Source organism: Pongo pygmaeus, chromosome 8 (genome assembly GCF_028885625.2).
Source record: "Pongo pygmaeus isolate AG05252 chromosome 8, NHGRI_mPonPyg2-v2.0_pri, whole genome shotgun sequence".
NCBI lineage: Eukaryota > Metazoa > Chordata > Mammalia > Primates > Hominidae > Pongo > Pongo pygmaeus.
Genome location: NC_072381.2, coordinates 56714172 through 56734860, shown reverse-complemented (window position 1 = coordinate 56734860; position 20689 = coordinate 56714172). Strand labels below are relative to the sequence as shown.

Here is a 20689-nt window from a genome sequence, read left to right as displayed (position 1 = left end):
AGCCTCTGATTCAACAGCCTGGATGGTGTAGCTCCCAGAATGTCCCCATGATCCTACCAAGACAGTCACCACTTTGAGAGTCAATCCTTGGAGGCGGCTGCCCATGGGCCTCTCTTGCAAGCTGCCATTCAAGCCCTTCTCTGAGTCCCATGTCGCCAACTGTGAAGGAAAAATAAAGACTGTGAGGGATGGAACTGGCACCTGTGCACACCTTAGGACCTCGGCTCCTACACTGGGATCCTGAATTAGGCAGGTAGGTGAACAGTAGTCCCCTGGAGTTCCCAGAGACCCAGAGCCATTTTAAAACCCTAAAGAGAATAGATATATGGTAGACAGAGTTACATGTCCTCCTTCAGCTTGCCTGGATCTCTAGAGCTCAGCACAGCTCTAAAATGAAACCAACTGGTGAGAACTTGTCTCTAGAACAAATGTTTATATCCAATTTTATTCTGTTCACCCACAGAGGCCATGTCACTGTGATGCCTGCAAAATACCCTCTTTCTTTAATTACTCCTTTGACTTGCCCAGGCCACAAGGCCCTTGAGTTCAGCTATTGCTCCCTCCATGGGTAGGATGAAGCTCAGCAGTAAAGCAAGTAGCAAACACTCAAGTGTACAGCTTGTCTTGCACCCCAGTGCCTATGGCAAGCAGGGTCAAGAGCTTCCTGCCTGTTTTCACTGTGCTGCCAGCTCCCTCATTTTTCTTGATAGGCAGGTAGAGGCTAATGGCAGAGTAAATGTGCTCTGAATCTGCTACATTCCCTTAAGCCTGCAGAGTATATCCAATAGCCAGATGCATCTCTGATAGTCACCCTAAGGTGGTCAAGGAGAACCTACCTTGCTCAGAAACAATGAGACACAGTTGTTCATGAGACTGCTTCCCCTCCCTGCATCCTTGCAGGGTCTGTACAAGGACAAAACTTTTGTCTGGGAAATGATTCTCTACTATTAATGGGGAAGACATAACAAAATGCAGATACCCAGCCCCATCTCAAGTCAACTAAATCAGGATCTCAGGGCCTGAGCATAGGAAGTGTTAATGCCTCCTGAGTGCTCCTGATATTGCAGCCAAGGTTGAGAACCCTGCTCTTCTAGGTCACCGGGCCTCCAACTTGGCTGCATATTAGTATCTCCTAAGGGGGCTTTATAATAAAATGTACTGAAAATTGGGCCCTACCCCCAGAGCCTCTTATTTAATTGGTCTGTAGTGGACTAGAGATGGATATTTTAGCTCCCCAGGTGATTCTAATGCACAGCCAGAATCGTGAACCACTGCTGTAGATTAAAGCCATGATGCTCAAACTATGATATCCACACAAATCACCCAGGGATTTCGTACGCACTTTCTGATTCTGGGGCCTGAGATTATTCATGTCTAACAAGTTCCCAGGTGATGCTGCTGCTAATCCATGGACCACAATTTAAATAGCAGGGGGCTAAAGGGTCAAACTGCCATAGGCAGTATATACTGTTGTCAGGGAAAATCTATAAGACCCCCTAGTTAACCTGAAGAGAAGAAGAACCCCAGTGGAAAAGTGCTACTGTGGGCCCTAAAGGAAACACCAACTGTTCCACTTAAGAATGCTTCTACTCTCTCAGCATTTCCCATGGTCCTGACATCTGCAGCAGGGTCTGCACACTGAGCCCTGACTATAAGGCCATAGAACCTGAGGAGTCATTCCTCCTGGAAGAGACAACAACTCTGAGACATAAAGTAAAACCATCAGAATAAGAGATGGAGTTCTAGAGTCAGTTTTAAAGAAACCTGGAATTTCCTGTTGTCACCTTGGACATAATGCCCACCAAGACCCACTCCATCCTAAATAATAGGATGCCTTGGTGTGACGAATAAATAAATTAGTAAAAAACATGGCCATGTACCCCAAAGAACCACCCACCACCACCACCACTAATTAATTTGGGGGCATTGAGATAAAGAACAAGTGAAGATCTACCCAAAATTCTGCTTAAAGACCTCGAAGATACCAAAATACCACACTTTGGGTAATGATACAGTTGAAAAAAAAAAAAGCAAAAATCATGGCTATTTCTCCATTGGATCTTAAGAAATAGGCCAGGAGCTGTGGCTTATGCCTGCAATCCCAGCACTTTGGGGTGCCAAGGCGGGTGGATCGCTTGAGTCCAGGAGTTCAAAACCAGCCTGGGCAATATGGTGAAATACTGTCTCTATGAAAAATAAAAATAAATTAGCCAGATGTGGTGGCATACACCTGTAGTCCCAGCTACTTGGGAGGCTGAGGTAGGAGGATCGATTGAGACCAGGAGGTCAAGACTGCAGGGAGCCGCAATTGTGCCATGGCACTCCAGCCTGGGCAACAGAGTGAGACCCTGACAAAAAAAAAAAAAAAAGAAGAAGAAGGAAGGAAGAAAGGAAGGAAGGAAGGAAGGAAGGGAGGGAGGCAGGGAGGAAGAAAGGGAGGGAGGGATGGAGAGAGGAAGAAAGGGATGTAGGGAGGGAGGGAGAAAGAAAGAAAAAGAAAGGAAGGGAAGGGGAAGGAAGGGAAGGGAAGGGAAGGGAGGGGAGGGGAGGAGAGGGGAGGGGAGGAGAGGGGAGGGAAGGGGAGGGGAGGGGAGGGGAGGGGAAGGGAGGGGAGGGGAGGGGAGGGAAGGGAAGGGAGGGGAGGGGAGGGGAGGGAAGGGAAGGGAAGGGAGGGGAAGGGAAGGGAAGGGAAGGGAAGGGAAGGGAAGGGAAGGGAAGGGAAGGGAAGAGAGAAATTGCATTAAGATGCAGAATTGGTTCCTACAGCTGGATTAAAATGCTTGTCAGAGGGAAGAGGAGAAATTCAGACAAATGGGGCCAAGGGGTTGATCGCCTCTATTCTTTGGATGTTCTACTATGGACTCACTGGGGCAGGAGTGGATATTTATTTGGGGTGCCTGCATCTGCACTCCCATAACTGCTTAGCCCAGGTGCTGGAGCTGCTTAGCCCTGATATGCGTGCTGCTACTTCTCCTGGGTGTGGGTGGAGTTATAGAGGTCTTCTTGACCATCCCAATGGCTCATAGAGTCATAACAGAAGACATCTTGTCCTAATGATGATGTGACCATTCCAGACACTCAATACTCTTATCCTTGCACCAGGACCCAGATTCCTAACATCTGCTGCCAAACCTTCCTGGTACGGTGAAGGGGCATCTTAATTCTCTACTGTCTTGGCTTGGATGAGTGTTTGGAATGGGGCTCTGTGCATCTTGATCAACAAGGCTTTACCTGTCTTTCTACTGGGATTATAATCAGAAATTAGAATGGAGGATGGAGACAGGAAGAAACAGTTGGGATGAAGCCCTGAACATCATTCTCTGCTTCTGGCTCACTGCTTGGCTCCAGGATGCACCACCTCAGTCCCCCTAGACCTTTGCAACAGCTTTCTCATTGGTTTCATTGCTCTTAACCTCTCTCTCTTATAGCACATCCTTCAACAGGCAAGTGGGTACACTTACAACAAATAAACTCAAATATGAACTATATTAATTAAAATATTCTAATGAATTCCTTTTTCCTACAGAATAGATCCTAAGACTTTTAAGCTTGGCCTAAAAGAAAAGCCTTCGTCATCCAGAGCCAGTCCTGACTCTCAACCTCACTTTGGTTTACGTAGTTACAGTACACTGAAATCCCCAAAATCCCTCCTCCTTTCTCAGGCACACCACATTCCCTCCTGATATTTGTATCTAGTTTTTCTCGGCCTGGAATGCCCTTTCTCTTCTTCTGGGTCTGGTAAACTCTTACTTGTTTGTTGAAATAAGATTTCACTTTAGAATAGTTTTAGATTTACAGAAAAGTTGTAGATGTTGCACAGAGAATATCAGTAGATCCATAAGCCAGTTTTTCCCATTAAGATATAACATTAGAATGACACATTTATCACAACTAATGAATGTTCAGCCCAATATCCATGATTTATGCAAATCTGCAATAGAAATGAAATAGAAGGACCTCCAGTTCCTTCTACTCTTGGCCTAAGTCAGTGAGTCAGCTGTGGCATTGGGGTTTCTTGCCATGTTCTCTGGGGTCAGAACTCTGTCTTCATAAGCTGTCTAGAGCCTCAGGCTCTTGTGCTAGACCTGGCCTTGCTCATTCCCATCTCAGCATCTCCAACCTTGCCTCGAATTCCAGGCTTTCCTCTCCAACATTAACTTCTATAACTGGAGAAGATGGGAACTTGGAGGTGTGAACTTAGCAGAGGTTCATGAGTCAGTAGACCTATGTTCTAATTGTTGTCACCACTTACCTGAGTGACCTCAGATAGCACTTGACAGCACAGTGCTTGAAACACAGAAAGAGTCAACAAATATTTTTTCAATAAAGTAAACTTTACTGAGATTCCATCATTTTCTTTTCTTTTCTTTTCTTTTTTTAGACAGGATCTCACTCTGTTGTCCAGGATGGAATGTAGTGGTACGATCATGACTCACTGCATCCTCCGCCTCCTGGGCTCAAGTGATCCTCCCACCTCAGCCTCCCAAGTAGCTGGGACTACAGGAGTGCACCACTACATCCTACACATTTTTCTGTATTTTTTGTAGAGATGGGGCTTTGCCATGTTGCCCAGGCTGATCTCAAACTTCTGGGCTCAAGAGATCCACTGGCCTCAGCCTCCCAAAGTGTTGAGATTACAGGCGTGAGCCACTGTGCCCAACCGATTCTATTTTCTTATCTATGAAATGGGAAATAAAAATCTTCCTTGCGTACCAAATTGAGGGGCTGTTCAAAGAAGAAAATAACTTTGAAACAGTCTATTATAAAATAGCTTAATTAAGAATCACAAAGTAAAGAACCAGGATATAAAACTGTGTACAATATGACCTCAATTATGTTTTTTTTTTTAAGCAGTGGTAAAAATGGGAGAAGACACATTAAAATGTGATACATGGATATATGTGTTACATATAGGTGATGGAATTATAAGTAATCATTATTACCTTCTTTATCCTCTTCCTGATTTTAACAGGATTTTCACTAATAGGAAGTAAAATAAGCTTTTGATAACAATAACTAGCATAGATGATTGAGCAATATCCTATCACATGCACTTGTACGACACAAAACTGCATGATGGGGGAGCAATTGGAGTCAAATTACCTGTCAGTATGTCAAGGTCAATCTGAGAGTCAGAACCCAATAAATCAGTGCTTTGGCTGTAAGGAATTTTGGTCTAGGGGTGCTTCAGCTCCTAGAGGGGGCATATGGCTAGTTTGACCAGCACAGCATCTCATATTCTAGGATCTCTCCAAGATGGTGGGAGCTCTGTAAACTGTTGGGTTGGGAGATAGGAAGTGGCCACAGCTGAGACCCAGATCCATAAAGATAAGCAATCCAAGTAATCTTTCTCCGCTAAGAAAGAGGAGCAGCTTCAAATCATTTTAGTTAATATTCAGACAACCTTAATACGAGAAGGCCATGTAAATTAAAATGGAATTTCATGAAGGAAAAAAGATTCTTCCAAGCCTATTATCATGCTTCTCTCTTCATCTAAAAGTGGTTAGGAATTTAAAGTATTTTTGTTTTATTTTGCTTTAATACAGACTTCTCTCTCCCTGGCCTTTAGGCATCCTGTACCCTGGTAAAGCAAGAAAAAAAATACTTCAAAGCAAAAAATCAAAATTCTGCCTTTCAAACACATCAAAGTACAACTATGTGCCAGGATTCAGGATCCTTCATATTGGGTAGGAAAGTTTATTATTCCCTCACATCAGACAGAAGCCAAGTGCTCTAGGCTGAGTGAATCTCCCCATTTCCACAAAACTGTGTGATCTTGCCCAAATCTTAAGACAAGAGTGGTAAACCTCCATCACTTCTGGTCAAGGCCATCCATCTGCAATCCAAAATATAAGGCCAGAACATAGAAAAGCACGGTTCACATGAAATAATCCAGTGGAATTTTTTTTATGTAAATGAAGGCTTTAAATGGATCACCAGCCTTGTAGTCGCCCAAGATTAGGAGAGATTGCATCCCTCCCCCATCCTAAGGGGGTCTGGTGCTGAGCCACTCTGAATGCTCAGGAAAATGTTTCAGTCAATAAAAGCCAAATGAGGCCGATGGGCTTGAAAAGTGGGAACCCAGAAAAAGCTTTTTCCCAAAGAAGTCCCGACACTTAGTCATACAGCTCCAGACCATTTCATTTGTACATGAGTGAGTCTACTCTGACTTCCCCTTGTATTTTGCAGACAGAATTTTGTTTACAGGATCGATGAATTTATGGCCGCAGACACCCACTTTTGACAGCTGACCTGTCAAGATCAGTGCCTGAAAAACTAATTTCCAGCACTATTAAACAAAACAAGTACTGCTGCTATTTGATAAGACAGCTACGGTTTTCATTCATTGCTGAGATCTGCTCTACCCAAACCAGAAATGTGGATGGAGCCAGAGGTTATAGCACAATCATCACTTGAAAGGAGATATATGGCCTCAAAATCTGATTATGACAAACAACTGTGCAAGAGATCAGCCAATTGGAGAATATATTTCACAAACCACTGGTCTCAGGAAAATATATTTCCCAAGTCAACCAGGATGTTCTTCAAGTTAGTGTTTCTGAGTTGTAAGATGTGGGGATTTGGGACTTTGTGGCCCTGTCCTTAATAAATGCAGGGTTATTAACCCTAAATGGGACAGGCATCTTTTGGAAGATTGGGCTTTGTGTTCTGTAGACTAGTTATAAAGGTGTCTTAAAGTGTCATTCTCTTTTCATGGGGAGGAAGAATAGAAAGGGGTGGCAATCTAACTGTTTTACAGCCCAGAGACAGACTATAACCAATTTCATATAGAGGGCATTGTAAATTCCTGCAAAGGGAGGGAGAGAGGAAGGGAGGAAAGAAGGAGGGAGGGAGGGATGGAGGGAAGGAAAGAAGGAAGGAAGGAAAGAAGGAAGGACAGAAGGATGGAGGGAGGGAAGGAGGGAAAGGGAGGAAGCAAGAGAAGGAAGGAAGGAGAGAAGGCAGGAGGGAGGGAAGGAGGGAGAAAGTGAAGAAGGGAGAGAGGGAGAAAGGGAGGGAGGGAGCAAGGGAAGGAAGGAAGGAGGGAGGGAGGGAGGGAGGGAAGTAGGGAGGGAGAAAGGAAAGAAGGAAAGAGAGAGGGAAGGAAGGAGAGAAGGAAGGAAGGAAGGAGAGAGGGAAGGAAGGAGGGAGGGAGGAAGGAAGGAGAGAAGGAAGGAAGGAGGGAAGGAAGGAGGGAAGGAAGGAGGGAGGGAGGGAGACAGGAAGAAAGGAAGGGAGGAGGGAAGGAAAGAGAGAGGAAGGAAGGAGAGAAGGAGGGAGGAAGGGAGAGAGGGAGAAAGGGAGAGAAGGAAGAAGGAGGAAGGAAGGAAAGAAGGAAGGAAAGAAGGAAGGAATGAAGGAAATAACCCAAATCTCATGTTTAATAATAACCAACAAGACAATGGATCAATAAGCTACACTGTCACAATTTTACAGCTCAGTGACAAATACTTTGTTGGTAAGCTTGTCGCAAGGTAGTATTGGAAGGCAAGAGGTGAAGATTTTATGGCCTTGTCTATCAGACCTCACAACCACATCTGAAATCCCATAAAAGCTATGTTCTCATCAACCAGTGACTGCCATGATCTGAGTGCAGATGGCCCCAGCCTCAGTGATGATGGCCATAGTGGGTCTGTCATTATGTCAGTGCATGGGCTTTTCTAAAACAATGTCAACTATTAGGGTTTTTTTTTCTTTGTTTACTTCTATTGGAAAGCAAATGGGCTCAGAGTATGTTTCAAAGGATCACAGTCTTAAATAGGGGTAAGGTGAAAGGGAACTCACTATCTTGAATCAGCTTGAATTGGACATTCGGCCAGCACTGATATCAGATAATCCACTGCAAGCCTTAACCTCCAGCTAAATGCAGGAACAACATGTTTAGATACAAACCTTGGAAGGAGGTGTGAACCTTGGAAGAAGAGTGTGAACATCTGAGGGTAGAATATTAATATTGGTAGCCAGGATTCCTAAAGTAAGGTATAACTTGAGAGTTCATTTTGGGAATCCCAGCATATCAGAGCCAATGAACCTGGGCCTTGGAGGGTATGAGTCACAGGAGTTGGCAGTCAGAGCCTAGTTAATACACCCACTGAGGAAGAGGCTAGGACCACTCTTGAACATCTCAGGCATGTGTATAGGAAGGAGTGATTACCGTTCTGAGATGGAGAGAATTGAGAGTATCCATCTCAGTTAGGACCTTTGCACAAGGAATTGAGCCTTTGGTGAAAGACATACTATCTTAAAAAGAAGTCCTAGAAGGATGTGTGTTAAGTGTCCAGAGGACAAAGCTGTAGGAAACTAAAAGAAGAGTGAAATGGAAAGGAGAGCTATCATATACAGGGGCTTTTGAAAAACCTTTAGCAAGGATGGGGAAAAGATACTTCCCAGTGGTGCTGGAGAGAAAGGCAAGGAAAACTAGCAGAAATGCCTTCTGCACTGGCAAGAGATCACTCATAATGAAGGCAATGGAAATGCTCAAGCTCCAGCTTCTACTACCTTAAAGCCCAGGCCACAATGGTCTCAGTGGGCTCACACAGGATAAAAGGACCGACCAACTCCAATAATGCCATCAATGGAGACTTTTGTCATATTAAGAGCAAGGATGGAGGCAGGCAGTTCCACTTCTGCTTAAGATATAGAAAGGAGCAAAAGGATTTTGGAACAACAACAACAGTAAAGCCAGATATATATATATATAGCCAGATATATATAGATATATAACCATATATATATGTTATATTTATATATATATAACCATATATATGTTATATTCACATATATATAACCATATATATATGTATAACCATACATATATACATATATATAAAGTTAGCCTATAAGAAACTTGCAATTGCAAAACCACCCTTTGAACTGAATTTCAAATGGTACAAAACCCCTCCAAGGAGAGACAGGATGCAAGAAGTGTTTCTGCTCTATGGCAGAGCATGGAGCAAAAGCAAGTGGTAGTTATTAAAGTGGGTAAGAAGAAAAAATCCTGGAATTTTAACAATCTTAAAGGTCAAATGTGGGCCAGCAGGACAGTCAGGATCCCCGGGCCCTAGACTCAAGGGAGGCCACATCTACTCCTCAGCCTTTCTCCACCAAACCTCTACTGGATGGAGCAGGAAAAAGAAAAATATAAGCTACCATCCAGAAGTTATAGGAAAATATCAAAGATGTGTGTACCCAATAAAGGATATGTATCAGATACACATAAAGAAAACTTACAAACAACTCATTTTTAAAAATACAGAAAGGACTTATTTTTCCAAAGAGGAAGACATGTGATAGGCCAATATGCACATGAAAATATACATGCTCCATATCATGAGTCATCAGGGAAATGCAAAGTAAGGTCACAAGGCAGTACACTAAACCTCACTAGAATGGCTAAAATCAAAGACTCGTGTTACCAAGTGTCACTGAGAATCTGGCAGGCAAAATCTGCAGCCACATTGGAAGACACTTTGGCAATTTCCTGTGAAGTTAAACATACAATGTTAAGCCCAGCAATTCCACTCCTAGACATTACATAAGGGAGATGTAAACCGTGTCCATACAAAGGTCCATATGTGAATGTTCGTAGAAGCTTTATTCATAATAGCCAAAAAACTGAAACTCTCCAAATGTGGATCAGCTGGTGAATAGATAAACAAAGTGTGAGATATTTACACAACAGAGTACTACTCAGCAATAAAAAGCAACAAGCAACTGACACACACAAGAACATGGATAAAGCTCAAAAGCATTATGCCAAGTGAATGAAGCCAGACATAGGAGACTGCGTGCTTTACGGTGCTGTTAATATGGCATTCTGGCAAAGGCAATATTATAGGTACTGAAAATAGATCAATGTTTGTCTGGAGGTGGGGATGGGAGAAGGGTATCAAATGCAAAGAGGAAGGTGGGACATTTGGGGCTAATGGAAGTGTTCTATATTTTGAATGGCCTGGTGCTTACATTACCATATACATTTGTCAGAGCTGATCAAACACCGTATACCTCAAATGGATAGATTTATTGCACATACTAAATAAACCATATGGTTTATTTAGATACAAGTATGTGCAATAAATTCAGCCATTTGAAATCATTATATATAAAATCATTATATATATATAGAGCACATACTTGTATCTAAATATATATATGGTTTATTTAGATACAAATATGTGCCATACACACACACACACACACACACACAATGATTTTTTAAATGATGGGCCATGTGCTGAGGAGGTAGGTAGTAGCACCAACCTGTCACATGACTAAACTATGACCTATTGGCAAGGATGATAAGAGAAAATGATTGCCAAACTAACATAGCTGGGCACAGTGGCTCATGCCTGTAATCCCAACAACTTGTGAGGCTAAGGCAAGAGAATCACTTGAGCCCAGGAGATTGAGACCAACCCAGGCAACATAGCAAGACTCCATCTCTAAAAATAAACAAATGAAAAAAAACAGCCAGGCATTGTGCCATGCACCTGTAGTCCCAGATACTCAGGAAGTTGAGGTGGGAGGATCACTCGAGCCCAGGAGTTCCAGGCTGCAGTGAGCCATGATTGAGCCACTGTACTCAAGCCTGGGTGACAGAGTAAGACTTCAACTCAACTCAAAACAAAACAAAACAAAACAAAACAAAACAAAACAAAAATAACATTATGATCAATTTTAGTACTCTCAGGTGACTGTGCTTTAATTACATGGAGCTAGATGGTATCAAGTGGCCAAAAAATTATCGATCTCAAAGAACTAGATGCATCACTATAAGGGTTTAGGAAGAATATAAGTACAGTTTTAACTGCAAATAGTTCCATGGTGTGTGGGGGGAAAAATAGATTACGTAACATTATATATAGTATGATCCAACCTTTTAAAAGCTTATTTCTTTTTGTGAGATGGTGCACATATAAGCTTAAGCTCAAAGGTAGTTATAAGTAGCGGTTTCTGGCATTGGGTAGAGCAATGGGATTCTAGGGAATGTTCATCTCTTGCACTACACAGTCCTATAAGGTTTGAATTGTTTTACCTAGAGGAAGCATTGTTTTTATAATCAGAAGAAAAATGACAAAGCAATTTTCATTTTGAAACTGCAGTGCAATCTAGCTTATGACTGTAATGTTGATTTCATACCTCTCTTTAATTGTTTCAGGTATATTGGTTTTTTTCTCTCTAAATAAACTGCAAGTTCCAGCAAAGGCATTCTCTATAGTGGGACAAGCCAGGCTAGAATTCTGTTTCTTCCACAGATGAGCTTGGGGACCTTCGGCAAATTATGAACTGGTCATATTCGATCTCTGGGCTCAAGTGTCTTCATGTGTTGCAAGTTCCATCAGATATTAGTTATTGTTATTAATAATATGATCTCTCCTCTTAAGTCTCTATTATGCTCAGGCTCATACTAACAGGTTAAGAGATTTCTTGTTGGTTTTAATTGACCCGAATTAATGACCCTATGTACACTATACCTCAGTCTGAAGTCTGACAAGACACTTCTGACAGTCAATTCTATGAGTTCTTACATAGAAAAAAGTGGCAGGTGTCTCCCATTACACTGTCTCAAACTCTGGACTGGCTCCTCCCTGTGGAACATCCTCTTCCTTTGTCCTCTGCCTCCTACTCATCCTTTCAATATCATTCTAGAGATTTTTCCTTGCACCTCCATGAAGTACAAGGTAGTTATAAGTAGCTGTCTCCCTTGGGTGAGCCCATGATATCCTGACCATACCCCTGTGGAAATGCCTTTCATAATATATTAAAATTTTACATCTATCTGTTCACAAATACACTGTATTTTTTTTTTTTTTTTGCAACGGAGTCTCGCTCTGTCACCCAGGCTGGAGTGCAGTGGCATGATCTTAGCTCACTGAAACCTTTGCCTCCCGAGTTCAAGCAATTCTCCTGCCTCAGCCTCCTGAGTAGCTGGGATTATAGGTGTGTGCCACCACACCTGGCTAATTTTTGTATATTTTTAGTAGCTACTGGGTTTCACCATGTTAACCAGGCTGTTCTCGAACTCCTGACTCCAAGTGATACACGCACCTCAGCTTCCCAAAGTGCTGGGATTACAGGTGAGCCACTGCACCCAGCCCACATAACTTTTTGTTAAGGCAGAGACCATCTCTTCTTCATTTTGATTTGCTCAATAAAATCTTGTTCGAAAAACTAATAACATTGATCATCTTCTGGGTGCTTCCTCATTAACTGGCTGGAATTTCATTCTTTTCTTAGACTCAAGGTCCCAGATTCTGCCTCATATTTGAAGCTCTGCAAAAGGTTTTCTCACTCAGTGCTGATTTATTTACAATGGTTGAAAGTTCCTGGGTTGGCTTTTGTCTTTTGCATGATTTTGTGTTGGAAACTTACTTTAAGACTTCTAGTCATGGTAAAGCATTCGAATAATAAATATATTTTTTTAAAACTCGCTTGATATGTCTTTACCACTAGGCATCTGTTAGTGTGTGGTCAGTGGGCCAGGGGCATTGCAGCATGGCTCCATCCCATATCTACTGAATTAATTTCTGCATTTTGACAAGAGTCCCAGAAGAACATAGGCACAGTAAAGTTGGAGAAGAACAGTTTCTATATCAGGGTACCATCATTTTTTGCTTGGGACCTTTACGAGCTGCCTTAACTATCCTTCAGTTTCTTTCTTATGCACTCTCTAAGCCTCCCTCAATCCAGTTGCCAGTTTTCTTTCTTTTTCTTTAAGAAAATTGCTTTATTTCATTCTTCTCAAAATTCTCAAATGGTTTTCAATTACAGTTGGGTCCTCCTTTTCATGGCCTGTAAGACTCACCAAGACCTGATCCATGTCTGCCTTTAACCCCATCCATCACACTTTCTACCTCGCTCACTACACCCCACCGACACTGGCCACCTTTCACTTTCTCTTTCAAGCCAAGGTCCTTCCTGATGAGGAACTTTGTGTATATCCTTCATGTTCCCAATAAATCTTATCTCTGACATTCACATCTCATGGTTGGCTCTTGGTGGGTCTTGCCTGATGAGTTTTAATCTTGATAAAGGCCTTCTCAGGTTCAATCTTCCTAAGTATTTTAATATTTTTAAACACAAGACCTTGCTATTTTTCTTCATACTTCTCAAATATTGAAACTGTGAAAAGCACCTTCCAAGATAGGGAGGATGTCTGTTTTGCTCACCAGTATACACTAAACATCTGACACACTGTCTGGCACATGGCATGCACTTAACAAATTATTTGTTGAATCAGGAAATAAATTAAAGAACTAGTCCATGGATGGTTCTTTATTCCATAAAGGACCATATTTACCATACAGTAAATATTTTAAGTTGTCTGGGCCATATGGTCTCTGTGGTCAACTACTCCACACATTGAGTAGTGGAGTTGGGTTCCAGTAGACTTTGCTTAGAAATTAAGCGGCAGGCTGCATTGGGCCCAAGGGCCATAGTTCGTTAATTCCTGAATGTTGATACCTTTATTAGATTGTTCCCACCGCCTAGAATGTTCTTGCTTCAATTACATATTTAAAAGCATTACCTTTCTTTCAAGGTTCAATTGTCACTTTAAAAAAATTGTTTAATTGCCCTGTTTTCAGGAAACCCCATTTTATCTCTCCAACTAGAAGTGACAGATCCTCCTGCATCTTTAACGCATTATGCTTACCCCTTTTCATGGCACTGATCACATTCATATTTCCTTGACAGTTCCTGCAGCAGATTGTATTTTCTAAAGATGGTTGTGACAATATTCCCCATCCCACATGCTCTTCTGTAATGTGACTTCACCTCCTATCAGGAAGAGAATTCTAATTGCTCTCCTTTAAATCTGGTCTGAATCTGATGCTGTATGTCTTTGGGACTAGGTCAGAAAGGGCCATACAGTGTCTACTTAGTTCTCTTGAGATACTTGCTCTAGGACAAAGCTTTTCAACCTGACACTATTGGCATTTGGGGCCAGATAATTATTTTTGGGTTGGGTGTGGGGGCTATTCTGTGCATTGCAGGACGTTTAGTGGCATCCTTGACCTCTGCCAACTAGATGCCAGTAGTGCCTCTCCCCCGACTCCCCGGCCCCCCATCAGTGTGACAACCAAAAATATCTCCAGACATTGCCAAAAACCCTTGGAAGATAGAATTATGCACCCCCACCACCACCATCACCCATTGAGAACCAATTATCTAGGAGAATCCAGCTGCCTGCAAAAAGTACAGTAACCCTGAGACCACCACGCTGGAGAGACCACATGTGGGTCCCACATGTATCCCATATGTGTCCAGCCTTCCAATCACTTCTGCCAAAGCACTAGACATGTGAGTGAATCTATCTTAGACCCTTAAGACTGGAGCATAAACTAGCTGAGTGTCATTGAGTGACTTTAGTTAACATTAGAAGAATCCCCAAGACAAGCCCTGACCAAATTTCTGACATACAGAATCCATTAGACCTTTATAAATTATTATTTTACAAAATTTTGGGTTGTCATGCAGTAATAATAACTTGAAAAGAAGTTGGTCCTGGAAATACAGTGTTACTATAAAAAAATATAAAATATGTGGAATTGGCTTTGAGACTGTGTCTAGGAAGGAAGATTAGGAGAACCTTAAGGAGACTTTTAGTGGAACCAAAACTCAAAAAAACGACTGTAGGAGTTTAGGGGAAAATATTGGAAGCTGAAAAAAAAGCTACCTTTGTTATTAGGTTGATGAGAAAGTAACTGTGGTTTTTGCCATTAAAGTAATGGTAAAAGCCATGATTAATTTTGCACCAACCTAATATCTAGTGGCAGAAAATTTTAGAAATTTTTCACATGCAGTAATATGGAAAGTAGAAAATCTATTTAATAAACTGGTGAATCTGACTACTGAGGTGTCCAAGCAGAAATTTGAATGATCCTTTGGTTTCTCTTAATTGCATGTCATAATGCATGCATAGGTGCATAGATAGTTTATCACAGATTAAGTAAAGAAGGGATTCTGTTTTCAAGCAGAATTTAAAGAAAGTATATAGAAGATAGAAGCCAAGATTTGTTGGATTCAAAAATAAAACATTTTTAATTCTCAGTGTTTTCTAGCAGAAAATTCCAAAATAAGAGAGGTTCTCAATGCAAAGATCAACTCCTGCAGACTAGCCAGAAAATGTGGACCCATGAAATGAAGGGTATAACTGTAAACCCTTTCTTAAGACTTCATACATATTTAAAATGCTGCCTTGAAGATTTCTCAGAAAGACAAAAGACTTTCTATAGTCTTAAAGATGTACCTCACAGATCTTCTCTGTTAGACAATAGAAATTCTAAAAATCCCGAGGAGCCTGTTTGGGAATTCAAGCTAAAGAAGAGACTGTCAAAAATATTTGCAAGTGTGGCTTTTATCTAACGTGGTCAACAACCAATAAACTTAATTTTAAAACCCACACAATTTTTAAAGTAATTGTAGTGTCACAAACATGACCAGGTTAGACAAAATGGGTTAGAGACAATGCAGAATAAGAGACATTTAGATCCCTGAAGTATGGGAAGAAAATCAGCTGCAAAAAGAATCTACATTTTTTTTTATCGAAAAGTAAGGATGATTTGGGAAGAATCAAGAGCTCAAAGGGTAGAGTGAAGAAACAAAGAAGCAGTAACAAGTTTTAACTGAGGAGTTAACGACATGACATATGAATAGCTGGATATGAAAATTGGTATTGACCAATGATCACTATGTGCTTTCCAACTCCTCCATCCTTACAAATGGTAATCCTTATTGCAGTTATCCTATCACTGCCTTACCTTCATATATTGAGTGCAAGGGAGTTATATCATTTGTCTCTTTGGATTTAGGTATTTAGGTTGAAAACTATACTTGGGGAGATGTATCCAAGAATCTCTACTCGAAGAGCTTCATCTGTACCTCAACCTGACTTAGATGATAAGATCCTAGACTTTTAGCCAGTGCCTTAAGTGGTACGAGTCTTTGGGGTCCTTTAGAGAGGGAGTTGAGAGTATTTTTTCCATTTGAGAGGGGTGTGAATCATTATAGCCATCAGAAGCAGGAGAGCAGGTTGCATGTTCCAAGTCTAGCAATAACATCATCCTATGCTCTTCTAGAAAGTGACCTTGTCGCTTCCACATTTACATACAAAGCCTAACCTCACCCCTCTACCTTCAATATTGATTGGTTTTATTTGTAATTTCTAATTGTTGTGGAAGTAACGTTTTGTGACTTCTGAGTCTACATTCTAAATGGCCTTCAATTTCCACTTATGACCCTTGCACTGGGGCAAGCCAGCCACCATATAAGAGATTCAACAGCTTGAGATCAGCATGCTGAAGAGGCTACATGTAGATGTCCTGGAAGATAGTTCCAGATGATCTCAGTCTTTCAGTAACTCCCACCAAGGTACCAGGCATGCAAGTGAAGCCCTCTTGAACCCTCCTGAGTACAGCTAAGTGACCTCAGTTGAAATCACTCATCCAATCCTGCAGAATCTATGATATATAATAAAATAAAACATGATTAATATTATATAAAATAATATAATAAAATTATTGCTGTCTTAAGCTGTTAAATGTTGGGGTCATTTGTTAATGCATCAATAGAAACAGTTTCTCATGCATTTGCCTTTATGCTCATCTTAAAAGCCTGGGTTGGTTTATTCCTCTCTGTATTCCCACAGCATCTAAAATGCTGCCTCCCATACAGTAGATGAACTTGTTTACATTCTACAAAGTATTGTCACACATAATATCTCATTTGAGTGTCACCAACACCTTGTGAGTTAAATAGAACAGAAATTTTTATCCTCAATTTTGCTGGTGGAGTGACTTGAGGCTCAGAATGGTTAGGTGATTTGTGTCAATTAAATAATCCAGAGAGCCTGTAAACTCAGAACTTCTGAATCAAAGCCCATGGGGTTTCCCTCACAAAATGCTTCCTATGCGCATAGCAGTGACTGTATAGGCATTTCCTTATTTAATGGAGGAAGAAATAAAGGAAAGGCAAGCAGGAGAGAAGAAGGAATAAAAGAGAAAAATGTTCCAAAGGCGGTTAACTTCCACAGTGACGAAATCTCATCTGGACTGGGACTGCTGATGAAGCCCAGAACCTCGACACAATCCTGAGGTCAGCATTTTGCAAGCTTCCATTCTGCTTACATCTTATTTGACATTCTGAGAGCCAGATCATTGCACTGGCACAACCTAGAAACCTCATAAGCCTCAGGCCTCCTTCCTCCTTCCCCTTCCTCTTAGCCCCATACTATAGAGGTTTCTCCAACTGCACAGAAGGAAAATGACTCTCATTCACCCCCAGCACCAGAGTCAAAGAATTATTCTTACCCAGAAAATGGATATAAGCATAACAACAATAAAGCCTACACCAGAAAGTGATTAGTCTATGTAACCTGGGAGTGATATTAGGCAATAGGAACCAAGAGATAGAAATTTTGAAAGCACTTTCTGTTATGGGATAGCAAAAGCCTTGAGCCCAGATGATCTAGCTACCAAGACAGTGTAAGGGGTGAAAGACGGGTCTTCCCATATCTAATTTTATCTTTCATAGTCCATAATCAGAAGATGAATAATACTTGCTTTCAGTACCAGTAAGTCTTCTTTAGTTTATACATGTAACTCAGATATGAAGATAACCAAATAAATCACCTTTCTTTCTACAATAGTTAAAAGAGAAAATGATCAGTACATTACTTTGTAAGATTGGAGGGGACTCTGTTTCTGATGAGCTTGAAGGCTGTGTTCAGGGAAATGAGTCATAGGAGTGAGGTACACCTGCCCACGGGACTGTGTACATCTCAAGGTCGGCAGCCAAGAGTGTCTGCCTCTATGTGGCCTCCAAAGACCCTGGGCTCAGACATTCAGACATTCAGTAAGAACATCTGCAACTGAACTGAAAGAAATGGAATGGAATGGAGTAGAACATTCACATAATTCCACACTGATTGAGAAGCAGTACAGTATAGTGTAATGTGTTTCCACTAAAAAACCTGAGGATCAAGAGTGAGATTGCCCGAGAAATATCATGTGACCTTAGTCAATTCATGTGACTATCCTATGTTTCACTGTCACCCCTGAAAACCAGGAGCAGAAATTCTTAATATCTAACCTCTTCACCAGTGAAATCATGGGTAAAAGAGGGTTGAGAGCTATAAAACTGACCAAAAATTGATATCGTATTAGCAATATTAAAATAATTATTATCTTTGGCAGAATGAATTTGGGCAGACTTCAGTTTGAATCCTACCTCAATCACATACTAATTATGGCTTTAAGGAAGCTAATTAACCCTTTTTAGCCTCAAGTTTTGTTTCCTTAAATTAGAACCATATTAACATTGATAGCAGGTCCTGGTGAATTTCAATATTCATCGATGTTCTAATCACTTTGAAATTTATATTTCTACATCAGGTTTCTTCCCTGGGCTCCAGACTGAAATGGCCAGGCTCCAGCTTGAAATCTCCACTTGAATACCTAATAGACAACTCAGAGTCAAAAATTTCAAATATACAACCTTCCATCCCAAAACTCCTCAAACACATCACACACTAATCTTTTATTTTCCAAATATTCCTCATCTCAGTTACAAACACCATTATCTACCTCATTACTTAAGCCAAAAATTTCAGAGTGATCCTTGATTTCACCTTGCACACAAAAGCCATCTGCTAGCCATGTTTACTCTACTTTAGAACTCTATCCGGAAACTGCACCATATCTATTACTACCTCCCAAATCCCAGTCACCATTATCATTTGGATCACTGAAACTGCTTTGTAACAGATATCCCTATTTTTACTTGGGCCTCAAGGTGACAGGCAGTTACTATTCATCAAATATCAATATGTTCTTCTAAATTTCTCAGCTTCATTCCAGTGAGTTTGGGGCCATGTGCCTGAGTTCTAACAAATGGGAATGTTAGCAATGGGGTCTCTTGCTTCTGGCTCAGAGGACTTAAGAGCCTGTGTGCTTATCCTTCCATCTCTTCTTTAGTGGCAGCCATATAGTTCACAAGTTAATGGGGTAGAATAAAAGGATAGATGTTGCCTGGATTCCTGAGTCACTGCATGGAGAAGACATTCCTAGAGAAACACCTGGCCACATCAGGTTTTCTGTGAACAAGAAATAAACCTCTATTGCATTAAGCCTCTAAAAATAACAGTCTAGCCTATCCTGACCATAATATATCCCCTACACAGGATACAGAGTGACATTTCAGAAACATAAGTAATTTTATACTACTCCTTCATTTAAAATGTTCCCTTGGCACCCATTTAAAATAAGATCCAAATTCCCAAGCGTAACCTACAACATTCTATACGATCTGACCACTGCCTAGCTAATAATATCCTATCACTTCCTCCTAGTAATCTAAAACAGCCACACTGGCCCACTTTCTGTTCCTCAGACAGTCCAAAACTATTCCCAGTTTAGAGCCTTTGTACATGCTCTTCTTCTGGAAACATTTTCACCCCAGAACTACCCTTAATAGACTTCTTGCATTAGTCAGTTATCATTTTCCCTAAAGGGATTCCTTATCATCCTAAGTAGACTCCCCTACTAAGTCCTTCTCTGTCCTATATTCCTATTTTAGTTTTCAATAGTATTCAAAACTATATAAAATGATCCAACTTATTTTATTATTTAGTTTCTAAACTTTTATAGATTTATTGTCTATCTCCCCTCACTGGAATGTAAGCTGCATGAGGACAGAGTATTGTTTGACCTATTTTCAGCAGGTCCTTCAGCACTTATTAAAATGCCTGGAACAGAGCAGGCACTCAATAAAAATGAATGATTATTACTATCATTACCATAAATTATAAAGATATGCATACCTATTTTTATAGTTAGCTGAATTCCAACAGGAGCATCTATTCTTAGGTGACTAGGGTGTAGATCTGGAAGAATCTTAATACCTGATTATACAGCGCTCTCCCTCAACCAAAATTCAGAGAAGATTCAGCTGTGCTCAAAAGCACACAACTCTTCTGACCCATTACCAGGGAAGAATTTGGTCATCTGATCATCAGCTGTGATTGGCTGAAAGATATGATTACTCCTATTTTAAGAACAAGGCTTCTGCCCAACCTCATAGGCAGAACAACTTGCAATGTAAAATGTGAATAATTGAAAGGAAAGAAAACCAGAGCAAATACTTTCACAAAGAGAATAAGTAATTAACTAACAAGCATGGAAATATGTCCAATCTAATAACATAAAAAGCAAGTTGTCATGTTATGCTATTTCTATTTCGATTTTTGCTTACAAAATATTTTTAAAATGAAATACCTAGCAATGATACCTAGAAATGAGCACAATGATAATACAGGGTAAACTGATACTCTGTGGAAGGTAATGTAGCACTATGCATCAAAAGCCTAACAAATATACCTCTTGATCAGTAATTTAAATTCCAGGGAACTATCCTAGGGAAGGACTCCTACAGATTAATGACAAAAACAAAAGTAATGCACAAAGATGATCATCAGAGAACTAAACATAATGGCCAAAACAAACAAAAAAGGAAACTACCCAAAATCCAATTATATGAGAATTGTAAAGTAGTTATGGTCCACCTCCTGGATATAACAGTAGGCAGCATTAAAAATAATGATCAGAGATTGTATTAACATTAGAAAATATTATGACCCATAATGTTGGATAGTGATTGAATAGGAATCTTGTAACAGGTGAAGAAATGTTCA

General features: G+C 40.7%; 1 protein-coding gene across 5 annotated transcripts in view; it reads right to left on the bottom strand.

The window, feature by feature from the left end:
* Window positions 1–20689, bottom strand: part of GRID1 (glutamate ionotropic receptor delta type subunit 1) — a 791530-nt gene that overhangs the window by 142181 nt on the left and 628660 nt on the right. For 4 of the 5 annotated variants that reach the window (XM_054435979.2, XM_063669881.1, XM_054435978.2 and 1 more), the window contains one exon: window positions 58–159. In XM_054435979.2, the coding sequence (XP_054291954.1) occupies window positions 58–159 (102 nt within the window). The remainder of the gene's footprint in view (window positions 1–57; window positions 160–20689) is intronic. The other variant, XM_063669882.1, reaches the window with a different exon arrangement.